Source organism: Manis pentadactyla, chromosome 5 (assembly GCF_030020395.1).
Source record: "Manis pentadactyla isolate mManPen7 chromosome 5, mManPen7.hap1, whole genome shotgun sequence".
NCBI lineage: Eukaryota > Metazoa > Chordata > Mammalia > Pholidota > Manidae > Manis > Manis pentadactyla.
Genome location: NC_080023.1, coordinates 2,568,357 through 2,583,509, shown reverse-complemented (window position 1 = coordinate 2,583,509; position 15,153 = coordinate 2,568,357). Strand labels below are relative to the sequence as shown.

The following is a 15,153-nucleotide window of genomic DNA, read 5'->3' as shown; positions in this document are numbered from 1 at the left end:
CCAAATATTAAAAATCCAGAAACATTTTCATTTGGAATCAGATGTGACCTATCATACAAAAATTATGATTAACTACAAGCATGTAATTTAGGAACTATTGTACTTACATTAGCCATATTCATTTAAAAGTGGTTTTCTTCCAGTAGATGGCCCTAATAGCATCTGTGAAACAGTGTTCACGAGTCTTCTCTAGCATGAGGGAGTAAGCCTTTCTTACGGGTGCTGACCACTGAGAACAGTGTTGGTGACTTGCCATCCCGTCTGGAAGTAAATGTGCAGCCTTGGTGTGTGTGCATTTGCTTGAGGCGGCCCGCTCGCTCAGTCTAGAGTGATTGCTTTCCTCTCAACAAATAGCTGCTGGGCACCTGCAGCTTCCGGGCAGAGAGCCAGCGTGGACTTGATGTGTGAGCAACTTCCATGTGGGAGTAAAATGTGCTAAGCCAAACTAAAGAAAGTTAAAAAGATAATCAAAATAAATAATACTTTTAACTAGATCTGCTCCCTGATTTCGTTTCTCAAATGATGTTGATGGTGCTGCGGCTTAGAGGAACAGTGTTAGTTACTTGTAACTAGTTACTTATACTTTGTGAGCTGGTATAAAATGCGCAGTGACATGACTTCCTTTGGGTTCTTAAGAGAAGGTGATTTGACCTGCACATGTCTGCTTCCAGAGTGCCCCCACTGAGTGCCGCAGACGAGTCCAGGAAGAGCTGCACTGTGGGGATGGCCGCGATGGTCCTCACCCTGCTCTCGTCAGCTTGGTTCCCCCTGGACCTCTCGGCCCATCAGGATGCTTTGATTTTAGCTGGAAACTTGCTTGCAGGTATTGGCATTGAGCTGAAACAGGAGCTCCAGGCCTTTAGCTTTTTGTTTTCTTTTGAGGGGAGGAGCGGGGGTAGTGAGCACACGAAAGAAATACTGTGAGGCCGGTGCCAGTGAGAGCTTGTCCCTTTAGTCAGATTGCCGGTGCTACCACCATGCAGAAATGTCACTGAGGTAGCTGTTCTATGCCTGCTATTCTAAAAGAGCTGTTTCCCAGTCTGGCCCCTCAGTTGGCTCTAGGTAAACTTACTTCAAATTTCATTTTAGTGGATACCACATGCCACAAACTGTCTCAGGCACCAGGGTTAAGGAAAGTTGGATGTGTGGGCTGTTCTCAGGTTGAATGTAGACTACGGTAGGTCACACATAAACCCAAATGCAGTGGCAGCATGGGGTGGCGGTACTCAGTCTCCTTTGGGGATCAGGGTGGGCAACGAGATTTGCAGGCTGGCAGGAAAGGGCACACCAGACAGTGTAGCATGTGTGAAGCCATGGTGTCATGGAAGGTTGTGGGACGTTGGAGAACTGTAAGTAGTTTTGGATGTCAGGTGGTGACGAGGACTAGGGTAGGGACGGGCTGGTGAGGGAGGGAGGTGCCCATGAGATTAGTGAGTGTGGAGGTGGTCCTCCTGGTCCATCAAGGGGGCTGGTTCTGTTTGCCACACGAGGTCAGGATGCTCCCCCCACTAGTGATGGGGCTTGTCCTTTGAAAGATCACTCAGCTGGCCTGACTGTGGGCAGCAGGAGAAGGTAGGGAGACTCAATCAGGAGGTTCAAACCGTAGTTAAGGTAAGAGTCCGAACAAGTTGGAGGCCTTGGAATTGGGGGAAGAGACAGATTTGAAAGTGACGAAGGCGGAACCAGCAGGCCTTGCCACCAATGGAACTTGGGTTGTAAAGATCAAGAAGGGGCCTAGAATGAGTGCCATACCCCGGGTGGGTGTGGTGATGACACTGATGGACATTGAGAGCATGATTTGGGAGAGAATATCCATTTCCTGTTGAATTTGAAGTGTCATCTGACCGTCAGGTGGAGGTGTCTGGTAGACTTGCAGTGTACCTGGGTCCCTAAGCGATTGCTTTTCCCCACTCTCCCTGTGCCACAGCCAGTGCCCCCAAGTCTCTGAGAAGTTCATGGACCTCTGAAGAAGAGGCCAACCCTGCTGCCACCAAACAGGAAGAGGCCTGGCCAGCCCTGGGTGACCGGACCCTTGTGCCCATGGTGGAGCAGCTCTTCTCCCACCTGCTGAAGGTGATCAATATCTGTGCTCACGTCTTAGATGACGTGGCTCCTGGACCAGCAATGAAGGTAACTTCTGCTCGACAGCTGTTGAGATGACTCAGTGGTCTGAATGACTCCATGGGCTTCCACACATGCCTCTGGCTCCTTGTTTTCCCCCACCTTACTCTTTTTTGCTTTAAATGAAGAAAACTGCTCACACTAGATTTAACACCAAAATGTGACCATCCAGTCTGTTAACACTTCTAGTATGGTCTCAATTACTGTTCCCTCTAAGAGGGCAAAAGCTAGTTTCATTCTTCGGCTCTCAGTGTTAGCCAAGGAAGCTCAGAATCCAGGTTGCTGGCTTAGATCACTCATTTGCTCTCTCCTGGAATGTTGGCAAATGGTTTCACTTTTCCAGAAAGTGAAGGTCACTAATATCAACTTCAAAACAAATGGTACGCTATTGGTACAATGAACTGAAGACAGATCAGTTTCCCTTTAATTATACCTGATTATTCTCCCCTGTGTCTGCCATATCAAGTCTCAGATCTTGAGGAAACTCCTCTAACTTCTAGTTCTCCTTTCACTGCCAGTTGGTCTCCCCTCCCTGCAAATCCCTTTGAAAGGTCCTGTCTGCCTGCTTGACAGCTTAGTCTCCCCAGCGCTCAGACGCTGGCCTTCTTCATGGGGCCTCCTTGGCCGTGGACTCTGTCCACTGCTCTGCCCATCGACTCTTTAATACCTTCTGGTCTGATTCCTGCCAAGATCAGTGTCTGAATCTTGTAAGCACCTCTCGGCACCTCTCATTGCCGCTCTGCCTGGCTCAGTACCGCCACTCCTGTCTTCTTGGCTTCTGGATTATCTTCTTTTTCTCTGACCCCTTCCTCCCTGGGCACATTCCCGGTTTATCCTCTCTGCCCGCCACGAATGCTTCCAGGTCTCTATTCTGCTCTCTGGGGTCAGGTCATCCAGAAAACCCTGTAAAGGTGGAAAAGTTCCACATCTGCAGCCAGAACAGCACCACCAGCCACGCGTAACTGCTGAGCATTTGCCTGAAGCCAGCGCAGTGGGGGACCGGGTTTCCAATTGTGTGTGCTTGTCGTTAAAGGTCAATTGAAGAGCCATGCATAGACAGTGTGTGGCAGGGACAGGGCAACTCTGAGTATCACTGCTGCTCCTGTCTAAATGTGAGACCCTCAGCCCCATCTCAGGGGCACCAGCCCAGTGTGGTGGCTGCCACTGGATGGTTCATAGACATTGCAGACATAGCCTAAAGCAGGACTTGCTGGTGTCCTCCCTAGTCTGGGTGGAGTGGACAACCTCCCCAGGTCTCCCACTTCGTGTTCCATCAGGCTGGAAACATGGCATTACCACAGCTCTGTATCATTGCTCACGGGTCCTTTGCCCTATTAAACCTCTGCACAAGAAGCCTTGTGCATATGTGCACGTGTACACAGACACATGCATACACGTGCATAGGCTCACATCCTTAGGCACACACATGCTCTTCTCTGTGCTCACCGCCACTGCTCTGGCCCAAACTGATGGGCATCTCACTTTGACAACTGCAGGAACCTCTGTTTTTGGCACGGTATTATTGGATATTACGCACTCAGAGCATACGTCACAAATAACTCACCCTCTCCAAGTGTATGATGTGGTTTGTTTTAGTATGCCCACAGAGCTGTCTGGCCGCCACCATGTTCCATTTCAGAACCCACAAGGAACACTGGGCCCTTTAGCTGTGTCCCTGGCTGAAAATGACTGAATCCCTTCCTGTCTCTGTAGATGTGCCTTTTCTGGACATTTCACATGAATGTCGCTGCACAGAGTCTTTGAGGCCCTTGTCATGTAGCCTGTTTTCCAGATGTAGCTGGTCTCTCTACAGTCCTGCCTTGCTGCCTTCCAGCCCATTCTCCAGAGGGTGGCCATTTATGTCATTGCATTCATTGTGCAGACAAGGGTCTGAGGTGTAAGGTGGCTTCTGTGGATCATGGGCTGAGTAAGAGCAGAGCTGGGGCCTGGCATCCATGTTCTGTCATCACCTCTGCTCTGCACCCATGCCGCCGCCTTCAGTCATGTTCTGTATGCTGCCCTGTGTCCCGCAGAGTAGATGGGCTTTGTTGGTCGTCTGGCTTTGTTGACTCCTAGCCGTGCTGCTTACTAGCTGTGATCTTGAGTAAGTCACTTCCATCTCTGAGCCTGTTCCCTTGTTGGAAGGATGGAGTTGAAGCATTACATTATGCCCTGGCTTCTAGATAACACCCTGGTTGCTTGCTATTGTGGGTGGTGTGTCTGGGGGCTTCAGTGGCCTCAGGCCCCACCTGGCTCCCTGAGGGCCTCTTCCATCCCTAATCATTCCCAGCACACCTGTCAGGAAGCTGTGGGACAGCACCTACCCCGGATTGTGGTTGTATTGGTTAAAGTGGACATATGTACAGTAGCTGAGCTCTGTAGATGTGGATTCAGAGAAAAATGGGCTGGTTCTTCTCAATAAATGGTAAAACCACATGCTATAATTCTCAGTTTCTGTGTTGGTTCTATTTCTTCACCGAATTTTGTTTTCTGTTTTAGGCGGCCCTGCCGTCTCTGACAAACCCCCCTTCTCTAAGTCCAATCCGACGAAAGGGGAAGGAAAAAGACCCGGGAGAGCAGGTGTCCGTACCGCCGAGTCCCAAGAGAGGCAGCGAAGCCAGTCCAGGTGCGAAGCAGTGACTTGGGGGTACGTGGGGGCGCCGTCTGTGTCACAGAAATTTAGGACTTAACTCACGTTCATGTCACTTGGTACTTTTTTCAAAATAAAATATATATCAGTGAAGCCAGAGAATTGGTTTCCTCAGGAATGGTTTCAGATGTTTAATATTAATTACTAATTATTGGTCTTCACACACATTGGTCTTCACCTTCTCTAAATACGACTTACTAACACGAGTCACAACAGCCTGCGGGCATCTGGCCTACAGCAAGGACCCTGGCCTGCTGCCCAGTGCCCTGTGCTTCCTCCTCGTCTTACTGCAGAGGAGGCATGGGGAGGGATCCTGATTTTCAGTAAGGAGGGTGGTGTCGATGGCTAGGGATAGAGCAGCAGGCGAAAGCATTGGTTCTGGTGTGTGGAGGTCTCCAAAACAGGAAATGAAAAACCTGCATTAATGAAGCACTAAATGGGAGGTAAAGTGAGGACAAAATCCTGCGAGTGAAAAATCACAGACACCTGGAGGGGCTTCCCCAGCCTGAAAAGTCTCAGAACAGAAGGCACCAGAGTCAATGGCATGATGCTAGTTTGTGCATATTGCTGCTCTTGGTGGCATGGGGAGGCCACACCAAGCAGGAGGTGACCCGCTGCTGGTGCCCATGTGCACACAGGCAGGGTCACCCAGTGCCTGGGGCCAGTCATTACTCCCACTCTGGAAAGCATTCATGTGAAGGCTTTTTAAAAGACGCTATTGTCTAAGGATTGGCTGTAGTACCACAGGAAGGTTAACCAGTTTGAAAGCTTCAGAACTTCCCTAGTGCACAGTCACCAGGGTGCAAATGATCATTTCTGATGGATTAAATAAATAAGGACTCTAAGAATCCTTAAAACTTGAGCAGAATAGTTTTATATAGTGCTAGGCATGTTAATTTTTGCCATCATTTTAATTATGTGTGTACATTTTACAGTCTCAGAGCATGTTCCCATGTCAGCTTGTTTGATTGCTTAAAGGGCCGAGGACCTAAGTTTTCTTGGGGTCCAGCCACTCACGCCTCCCTGGAGAGCCATGGGCTCCAAGGGGTTATGTGACTGGCTGAAGGTCATTGAATTCGTGGTTCCTCTGATTCACAAACAGGCAACCACCCAAAACAAATAATAATATCACACTGCTTTTCTTCTTTTTTTTCTTCTTTTATTTTATTCTTTTTGGGGAGGTGCTCAGGTTCTACTTGTGTTTTATTAGTCAATTTCTTGTTGCATTTGATTAACCAAAAAGTCAGAGGATAAATTTGAATTTTATTCTACTAGAATACTTTAAAAAGTCATTAGTGCCAGTAATCTGTTTAACACTTGGCAAGTGTTTACATTTCATCTAAAAGTTTATTTGTGTGTGTGTTTAAAGCCTCTCGACAATCTGAAACCTCAGGGCCTGTTACAGCAAATAAATCCTCATCGCTGGGGAGTTTCTATCATCTTCCTTCATACCTCAAATTGCACGATGTCCTGAAAGCTACTCATGCCAACTACAAGGTACTGCTTCTTTTGGAAAAATATGCACATATACAAACTTCTAATAACTTGTGGGTTTTTTTTCTTAAGATTTATAGTTTGTAATACATACACAGACATACAAAAAAAAGTAAGTTAGGCCTTTGGGATATGAGTTACAATTAGTTTTTTCAAGTTTGTCTCTGAGGTTCATTTGGTACCTTCATCATATTCAACTTTAGGATTTTTATGAGAGAAACAGTCTCTGGTTTATTGGTGCTGTATCTGGGCTCCCAAGACCACGCCCATGCTCAGAGATTCGCTGGGAGGACTCTTGAGGCTCAGCATGTAGTCTTCCTCACAGCCTGGACTTTACGGCCGTGTGGTGGGGACACCCCGCCAGACCGGAAGGGAAGGTGGCACGGCTGTGTCTGGAGGGCTCCACGCAGGCCCCCTAGGCCTTTCTCCCATTCAGGCACATTTTGCAGAAGATTCAGAGGCCCTGTTCAGCTCGATGTTTCTCATGTCAACCCCACAGTAGAGGCAGGTGCATTTAATCCCACCAGAGGAAGATTTCTTGCCCGCCTGTCTTCGGTTCTGCGACCCCTGCCGAGGCTCCCAGCATTTGCTTCCTCTCTCGCCTCGTCCTCTCCCCAGGAGCGTGGACAGTGTTTAGGTTCTCTCACTGTTTCCCTCTCTGTCTCCTCTCTACCTGTCCTGTTGCCCAGGTGTTACCTCTTTCATCGCGGGTAGTTAGATTTTATTTCACTGAGCAAATCCTGTTTTTTTGCAGTGTTTTTGTAGTTGCCTGCAGTTTTTATTTTCACAGTTTCTACCCTTTGCCCTTGTTCTTACAGATTCTAGCTTTAGACCTGACCTGTGCTCTCGGTCTATTGAAAGGGGAACTGCCACATAATCTAATTAAGTTGGGTCCTTAGACTCAGAATTGAGTACTTAAGACTAATTTAGCACTTTGTTGTAAGCAGACTGAAAAGCTGTGTCTGAATTCTCTAAGGATTTTCCTCAGGGACCTTAATGCATGTGGAATACCATGTATTTTATTTTTTGATATGCTGCTTATCAGACACTGGTCAGGATGGACATTTGACATTTTTTTTCTCAGTGTGATAAAAGGTTGGGAATTCTTTGTTTTCAGTAATGTCAGTATAAGATGGATTTGAAGGATAACAGTTTTTATATAGCTGTCTGGAAGATCAATTTACTTTCTAAGGCATATTTCTATTAACTAAAAACAAACAGAAACGCCCTAAATGGTGAGCATGTAGGGCTGTATAGCGAAGCTCACCTCACTGTGGCAGGCGCTGCAATCTGGTGTAGGTAATAGGAGCACCACGGGCCAGTAATGCTGTGTTCTTTCCCTCTGCTTCCCTGAGGTCACCTTGGATCTTCAGAACAGCACTGAAAAGTTTGGGGGGTTTCTGCGCTCCGCCCTGGACGTTCTCTCCCAGATTCTAGAGTTGGCAGCGCTGCAGGACATCAGCAAGGTCTGTGTCTCATTTCCTCTCATTGCGCTGTTGCTCGCACCCTGGGTATGCAGCCTCGGGTAAGCCCCCGGGGAGGGAACCCCATCATCCAGGCACATTCAGAAAGCATAGAAGTTTGGGGAGAAGCTTCCGTGACTGGTTCTCATTCCCTGCCACTTACATCAGAGCACCTGGACATCCAGCTTATGTTTTAGTTTCAGGTTGAAGGGGAGTTAGTTCTCTTTCTGTCCTATTTGCAGTTTTTCACTGTGTATTGGCTTAGACCCAGTTTAGTCTAGAAAATTGGTATGTTTAAAACTGTGTTGATGGAGTCCTTTATTTTATTTGACCTTTGCAAGTAGGGCGAAAACAGACTAGCGAGGGTGTGTGGCTGCTCCCGTGAGGCCTTATGGTAGGGGGCGGCAGCGCTACAGTTGAAATTCATGTTCATTTTATAAGAAAATATTCAACTATAGGGGGAAGTTAAAAGAATTATCTGGTAAATACCCATTTCATATGTCCATGACCCAGATCCTACAGTTACCATGTGACTAGGTTTACTATATTGTATTCATATCTACCTATCTAGCCTCTGGGATGTCTTATTTTCTAATGAATTTCAAAATGAGTTACAGAGGGCATCCTGTTTAAACATCAGTCTCTTGTAAGTGAAATGCATTAAGTCTAATAAAGTTGCCTTTTCATTTCTCTAAATCTTTTGATATATGTAAAAGCCTACCTAGCTTGAATCATTATACACATTACTTTATGTTTCTTTGCGATTCCTTGGGCTTTTTAGTGCCTACACTTACTGTTTTTAATGGCCAGATAGTGTTCTTTTCTGTGGATACTCAATTACTGTCCCCTCAGAGTGAAACTGTCAGAGGTTAATTTAGCAATGTTGCCTTCTCAGTGAGACCTGCCTCATTATTCTGTCAAAGATTGCATCTCTCCACACACTATATTCTCTTTCCCCGGTCATTTCTCTCTCTGACCCTAGCATCATCAAGCACACTGTTTATTTATTTACCTTCCTGTCTTTACTGTGCCTGTACTAGTGCATGGGAAATGTAGGCATTTCATGAACATTTGTTGAGTGAATAGTAGATGTTCTTGTTAGAAGTTGGTTTGTGGAGGCACTTTTCATATCTCACCCTGTAAGGGAGCTGGTGTTGGTCCATTTTACACCATGAATTGAAATTAAGCTGAAAGTTGTGATGTTCTCAGGATCAGCTAAGTTAGTGACAGAGCTGGGATTTAAATCCCACAGCTTTCCACATCTATTGCTTTTTCCCCTCAATCACCACTCTTACTGAGAGATCTTTAGTGTTCTGTGTGTATACTTTTTAGTGAAATAGAAAATATAACATGTTTTAAACTTGGATGTTAGATATACCAAAGTAAAAACCATCTCAGTGGGATCTTTAAAATAAAATTTCCTTTTTCTTGGAATGAAGATGATTTTGTAATTTGTATGTTTTGATACTTTGCTCTCAAATGCTTCATTTATCCTAATACATGAAAGTAAATAATTTACAGTTGAATGCAGATTGACATTAGGTATGAGTATATCCCTTCATATTGCTGAAATCAGAGATGTGGTTGTGTTTCCTTTTTTTAAGGTGTGTGTAAGTAACTTCCTTGCTAGAAATCCTTGCACTTGGAGAAGAGTGACTGGAGATTCCGGCACCTTATCCTCTTACCCATGTCTTTACTGATGAAGATAGATTTGCTCACCTCTACTTTCCTGTTTGTCTGACTTTATCTGTTTTCATGTTTGATGACACCGGTCTTCCTTAGCTCCATTTGGCTTGCCTGTACATCCCTTTGCCATGCTTTGGAAGTCTCTCCTGCTTAACTGCTGAGTCTTCATTCCTGGTGTTTTTGACGGGGGTACGTGGTGGAAGCTCTGTGGGGCCTTCTTTGCACTTGGCCCGCATGCTGTTTGTGAGGAGCTTCCTTAGCTGATCACGGTGCTTGGCAAGGTTTAAGATCCCTTCCTGCTACACAGTACCGCCAGGCCGGGTGGGAGGATGTCCAGATGCTCAGTGGCCACATCAGATTTTAGATCCACAAAGTGCTGTTTGTGTTTTGTGGTGATGGAGGCAGTTCTGTGTTCTCGCGAAGCAGCCGTGCTGCTGGATGTGCGCTGGCTGCGGCTCCCGAGAGCCCGAGCCAAGCCCAGAGCCTGGGGAGGAGAGTGCGGCCTGGCGAAACACAGGAGCAGCTTTTCCTCCGGCTTCTCTGAGCTCAACTGGTCATAGCAGATAAAGGCAAAAAGAAGATTCCAGAATAAAAAGTTGAGGTGTTTTGCTTTTCTGAATACCAACACCGGGAATGAAAAATAATCCCAGTTCCCCATCCTTGGCACATGATTATCTCATTTTTCTTCTTTTCTGTTTTGGGCCATTATTCCATATTCAATTTTTGCATAATTGAATTTATTATGTGGTGTTGGTTTTGTGTCTCGCTTATTACTTGGGGCATTATTTCATGTGCATTTTTCCATGTGACCTCCTATTGCTCTGAACGATGGTTTCTTTAGCTTCTCTGAAGACTGCTGGTTTTGAGTGATTTGATTTCCCTATGGGCTTGGGTTTGTGGAACTTCTTGGATCTGTGGCTTCATAGTTTTCTTAAAGTTTGGGAAATTTTTGGCCATTGTTTTTTCAAATATTTTTTCCTGCCCCTGTCCACTCCTTTTTCTTCCTGAGGGATTCTAATTTCCTGCATATTTGGTTGCTTAAAGTTGTCCTATAGCTCACTGAAACTCCTTTAGTTTTATGATTGTTTTATCTCTGCTTTTCATTTTATATAGTTTCCATTGCTGTGTCTTCAAGTTCTCTAATCTTTTCTTCTGCAGTGCCTAATCTTATTGTTAATCCCATCTAGTGTATTTGTCATCACTGACATTGTAGTTTTTAATCTCTGAAAGCTGATTTGGGTCTTGTTTTATATCTCCTGTATCTCTACTTAACTTTTTGAGCACATAGAATACAATTGTAATAACTTTTAATGTCATTGTCTAGTTGTGAAACCTCGTAAGTGCCAGGCATTTTTGTATTCCAGATCTTCACCTTTACTCTGAGATACAGTGACACACCGTGGGAAGTTCCCTCTTGGGTCCAGCCTCTGTGGTGTTGGGCAGACCAGAACAGTGCTCAGTGGAGAGCCAGTTATCCCTGCCCCCGAGGCAGGACATTTTCAGGCGCTCTGCCCGCTGCCCTGTCGGTTGTGGTTTTCCCCAGTGCAGCTGGGGGAACAGTGGTGTGCCCAGTCTTGGGTGAGCAGCAGGCATGGCCCCGTCTGTGCATTCCTGATAATTCTTCCCTGCCTTGGGGAACTCCCTCGCACACGGGGGACAGTCGGCTCCCTGCTGAATGCTTGGGGACCTCCCCAGGTCACAGGCTCGCTCTTTTCTGGCTTTCTCTCCTATGGACCCTGTCTCATTTTCCACAGGCCCTTGGCATCTCTTTAAACCAGGGGCTCCTAGGCTCTGCTCTGTCCCTCTGCCATGCCATGACGTCGAAGTCCCCCAGAGTCGTGAGCCAGGGCAGGTGTAGGGCTCACCTCGTTCGTTTCCCGTCTCAGGGGTCCCTATTCTGCAGGACCTGACGTTCAGTGTCTTGGAGCCTGCTCTCACACAGTGGGTGGGTAAATCTGGTACCTGTACCCTTTTGACCAGAAGTCTCTCTGTGCTACATCGTATATTAGTATTTGTGCCTGGACATGTTTCCCTTCCCTCCCAGAAGACCACTAACAGTGTCCTTTTCTCACCTGTTTTCAGCACTTATCAAAGTTTCACATTCATGCTACACATTCCACACGTTTTTTAAGAGAGATGGTCCTTTGTTGGACATTTCAGATTGTGATCTGAAAGGCTCTACTTGTAATTCTTCCCGTCAGCATGTATTAGATATCTGCTATGGGCTGCTAAGCCCAAAAAGTGACGCATAGTAAATTCAACCCTGCAGAGGACAACCTTGGACACTGACAGTCTAATTTGAGTAAATCAGAATTTTAAAAATACCCGGCCCCTGCATATTTGAAGCTAACAGGAGTCTGCTGCTTGTTAGCGGGGGAGATTATAGCAGACAAACACAGTGAGAGGCATTTTCAGTCTGATTGGTGTGATGTTCAGTCAGGCTGGTAGGAGCAGTGACTGGTGACCTGGTGGGCAGTGACGAGGGTTCCGTGGAAGCTGAGTGCCTGGACTGGTGACGTTCTGAGAGCTCATGTCCTCGTCCCTCTTGATCCTCCAAGAGGACATCAGATACCTTAGGTCATTTTTTAGGATGGTAAAAATAGCTTGTGAGACTGGTCCTGCCAAGGCAGACGTTTTGGTCATTTTTGTGGATCGCTGTAAGCCGCTTCTAGGACTTGCTGTAGTCAATCACGCCAATACATTGTGGGTTTCGTTCAGCTGCACATCTGCAAAGCTTTCAGTCCCCTGTACTTGCTGAGTCCCTGCCCGAGGGGAAGCCGGGGGCAGGCGCCTGCCCGGGGCACACCTAGTCCCTGCCAAAAGGCAGCTGCACAGGTGTCAGGGATTTTACTGACTTCCTGCACACAAAGATGGAAGCCTTCTTGAGTTCCCTGTCGTGTTCACTGGTTCACACACTCTGAACAGAAGCCCTCTGTGTTCTGCATCGGGTTCACAGCAGTGTCAGGTCCTCAGGGAGTCACGTACCTCAGCGTCTTCCTGCTTCTCCCCACAGTGTGTGGAAGAGATCCTCGGGTACCTGAAGGCCTGTTTCAGTAGAGAACCCACGATGGCCACTGTGTGTGTTCAGCAGGTAAGAAAGTCCTTTCCTGTCGTTTCTCTTAAGCCCATTACTGCAGACACTGTGACATCATGCCATGTGTCATTTAGAAGGTGGTGCTCGCAGTGGGTCTGCAGGGCCCCTTTCCCGCTTTGCTCCCCTGTTATGGGGCCCAAGCAGGCTCTGCCTGTCTAGGAGGAGGAGACCCGTTGCTGTCAGGGGCAGGAGGTATTCAAGTGCTGCTGGGCTCTCACCACTCCCCGTTGTCTCAGTGTCCCTGCGGGGTGTGTGAGAAGGCCCCATCCCATTGAGGATCAGAGAGAAGCCACCAGGGCCCTTACTGCTGGCAAGAGCAGCCCTTCACGGCAGCAGCCTCACGGGTATTGATCAGTTCACAGTAAGACTCACCATCTGTTTTTGCTAACATATCCAGCTAGTTTGAGGTGGATTGATACTGTGCAGGAGGTGCTGAAAGCAGGTGGTGTCCATGCTGCCCTGAGGCAGATGTTGACGGTTTCAACTCTTTCACTCTAGTTGTTGAAGACGCTCTTTGGGACAAATTTGGCCTCCCAGTTCGACGGCTTATCTTCTAACCCTGGCAAGTCTCAAGGCCGAGCACAGCGCCTCGGCTCGTCCAGCGTGAGGCCAGGCTTGTACCACTACTGCTTCATGGCTCCGTACACCCACTTCACACAGGCCCTAGCCGATGCCAGCCTGAGGAACATGGTGCAGGCGGAGCAGGACCACGACACCTCAGGGTAACCTTCTGCCTGTCCTGGCTGTGGCAGTGGCCTCAGGGCTGCGTCTTTGGTAGAAACACAAAAAATCTTCAAAAATTAAAAGTAAATTAGCCAGCATCTTCAACAGTCTAGTCTGTTCAAAGAATTCTAGGAAATATGGTTGCTACAAAGACCCCGAAGGTCTGGCCCTGCTTTCAGAGAAGTGGGTGGTCTAGAGAGTGAGGTGGGATCTGGGGTGTTGCACAGTCTCAGAGGGGCTGGGCCAGAGGCCCCCCCGTGAGGCGCCTGTCCCCTTGCCAGTGGCACTGACAGCAACTGATGCGATGTCCTCAGGTGCTAAGAGCACTTTACTGTTTCCCAGTGCTCATGAGATGTTATCCGTCAGAGTAGTGTGGAATGTGTTGGTGGCCCTTTTTGGGTCTATAACTGAGTGAAAGAACACGGCCAGTAATGTTGGTGTATGAAGGTGTTTGAAAGGCACAGGAGAGTTGAGTAGTATTACTTGTGCTTTGTAACTTTGGCTGAAAGTTTCTTTTCACTTAAATTTATGGTTGTGTTTTTCATAATTGGAATATAGTAGCTGTTTCTTAAGTTACCATGATTACAGCAGGTATCTGAGTTGCTACTCTGTGCAAGAGCAATAGAATTACTTGTTTTTCCTTTTATAGATGTAGTGATAAAATACTAGAGTCAGGAACCAAGAAAAATACCATTGTTCTGGGCTTTCCTTTGTGACATTCTTACTACTCAACCAAGTCTCAGGAATAAGTCTTTCTAAATACTTTGTCTAATAATATGAGATAAAAAAATTTTTTTAAAGTGTGTGGATGTGATTGTATTATTGCCACTTATTTTTATGTGTAATTGATGTAAATATTTAAAGAAATTTTTTTCAAGAAAATCAAGTGGTATCTGCTAAGTCATGGAATCTTTCCAAAGATTGTCATCTTCTAGCCCCAGTGCAGGTTGGGCTGAGGAGTGAGTTTCCTGAAGAGAGGAAAGCTCGGCCTTGAGTAGCCTGCTGCAGGTGACAGGACTTGGGGGCTGTTAGTCAGCTGCAACTCTTTGTGTCTTCACCGAAAGAGTGTGAGAGCACTACACTGAGTGGCTCTTGGAGTCCTGAGAGACTCTGAAGTGTTTTGATGGGTGAAGAGGAACTGGTCTGATGGGACTAGCGGAGCGCACAGGTGAGCGCTAGGTGTTCTCTGCTTGCCTTTCTTCCTGTCTGGCAGGTGGTTCGATGTACTCCAGAAGGTGTCCACGCAGCTGAAGACAAACCTCACGAGCGTCACTAAGAACCGTGCAGATAAAGTAAGTGGGAGATGGCCAGGGAGCACGTGGCTCAGTGCCAGAAGGGAAACCTGCCGGACGCTGTCCGGGCTGGCTGCCTGCAGCTTTCAGTTGAAGATTCACTCAGATTCTTTTTTTTTTTTGTAGAATGCTATTCACAACCACATCCGTTTATTTGAGCCCCTCGTTATAAAAGCTTTAAAGCAGTACACGACAACCACCTCCGTGCAGCTGCAGAAACAGGTGTTAGATTTGCTGGCACAGCTGGTCCAGTTACGGGTTAATTACTGTCTCCTGGATTCAGACCAGGTTTGTCACCTTTATCCTCTACCATCCCTGTTTAGAATCTAGGAAAAATTAGCCAAACAAGGCATCGGACTCTACCTTACAGAAGCATGCAGTCTGTCTTTCCCCCAGTTGCTGCCCCCCATCTGTCTCATGCACGGGCTGGTGCAGAATACTGCAGCGCAGGGGCCTCTGTGTCCCTGCCCCAAACCCGCCGGTCTGCCTTAGGCCTTCTCAGCATTAGCCTACACACACTCGCAAAAGTTTTTCCTGTCTACTCTCCCTCCCCGACCAAGATGAGTTTGAATTTAAACTGTAAGATGTGATTGAGGTTCATTGTTTTGCAGGACATTTTTGTGAAATCTG

The 15,153-nt window shown here is 47.0% G+C and overlaps 1 protein-coding gene across 4 annotated transcripts in view; it reads left to right on the top strand.

Moving 5' to 3' along the window:
- Window positions 1-15,153, top strand: part of HTT (huntingtin) — a 240,355-nt gene that overhangs the window by 140,139 nt on the left and 85,063 nt on the right. For all 4 annotated transcript variants that reach the window (XR_005031975.2, XM_036921270.2, XM_036921269.2 and 1 more), the window contains exons 25-33: window positions 672-823; window positions 1,928-2,130; window positions 4,621-4,747; window positions 6,141-6,268; window positions 7,621-7,731; window positions 12,428-12,505; window positions 13,007-13,230; window positions 14,445-14,523; window positions 14,650-14,811. Coding sequence is in view for 3 of the 4 variants with exons in the window: in XM_036921270.2 (XP_036777165.2) it covers window positions 672-823; window positions 1,928-2,130; window positions 4,621-4,747; window positions 6,141-6,268; window positions 7,621-7,731; window positions 12,428-12,505; window positions 13,007-13,230; window positions 14,445-14,523; window positions 14,650-14,811 (1,264 nt within the window). In the remaining variant the exon portion in view is untranslated. The remainder of the gene's footprint in view (window positions 1-671; window positions 824-1,927; window positions 2,131-4,620; window positions 4,748-6,140; window positions 6,269-7,620; window positions 7,732-12,427; window positions 12,506-13,006; window positions 13,231-14,444; window positions 14,524-14,649; window positions 14,812-15,153) is intronic.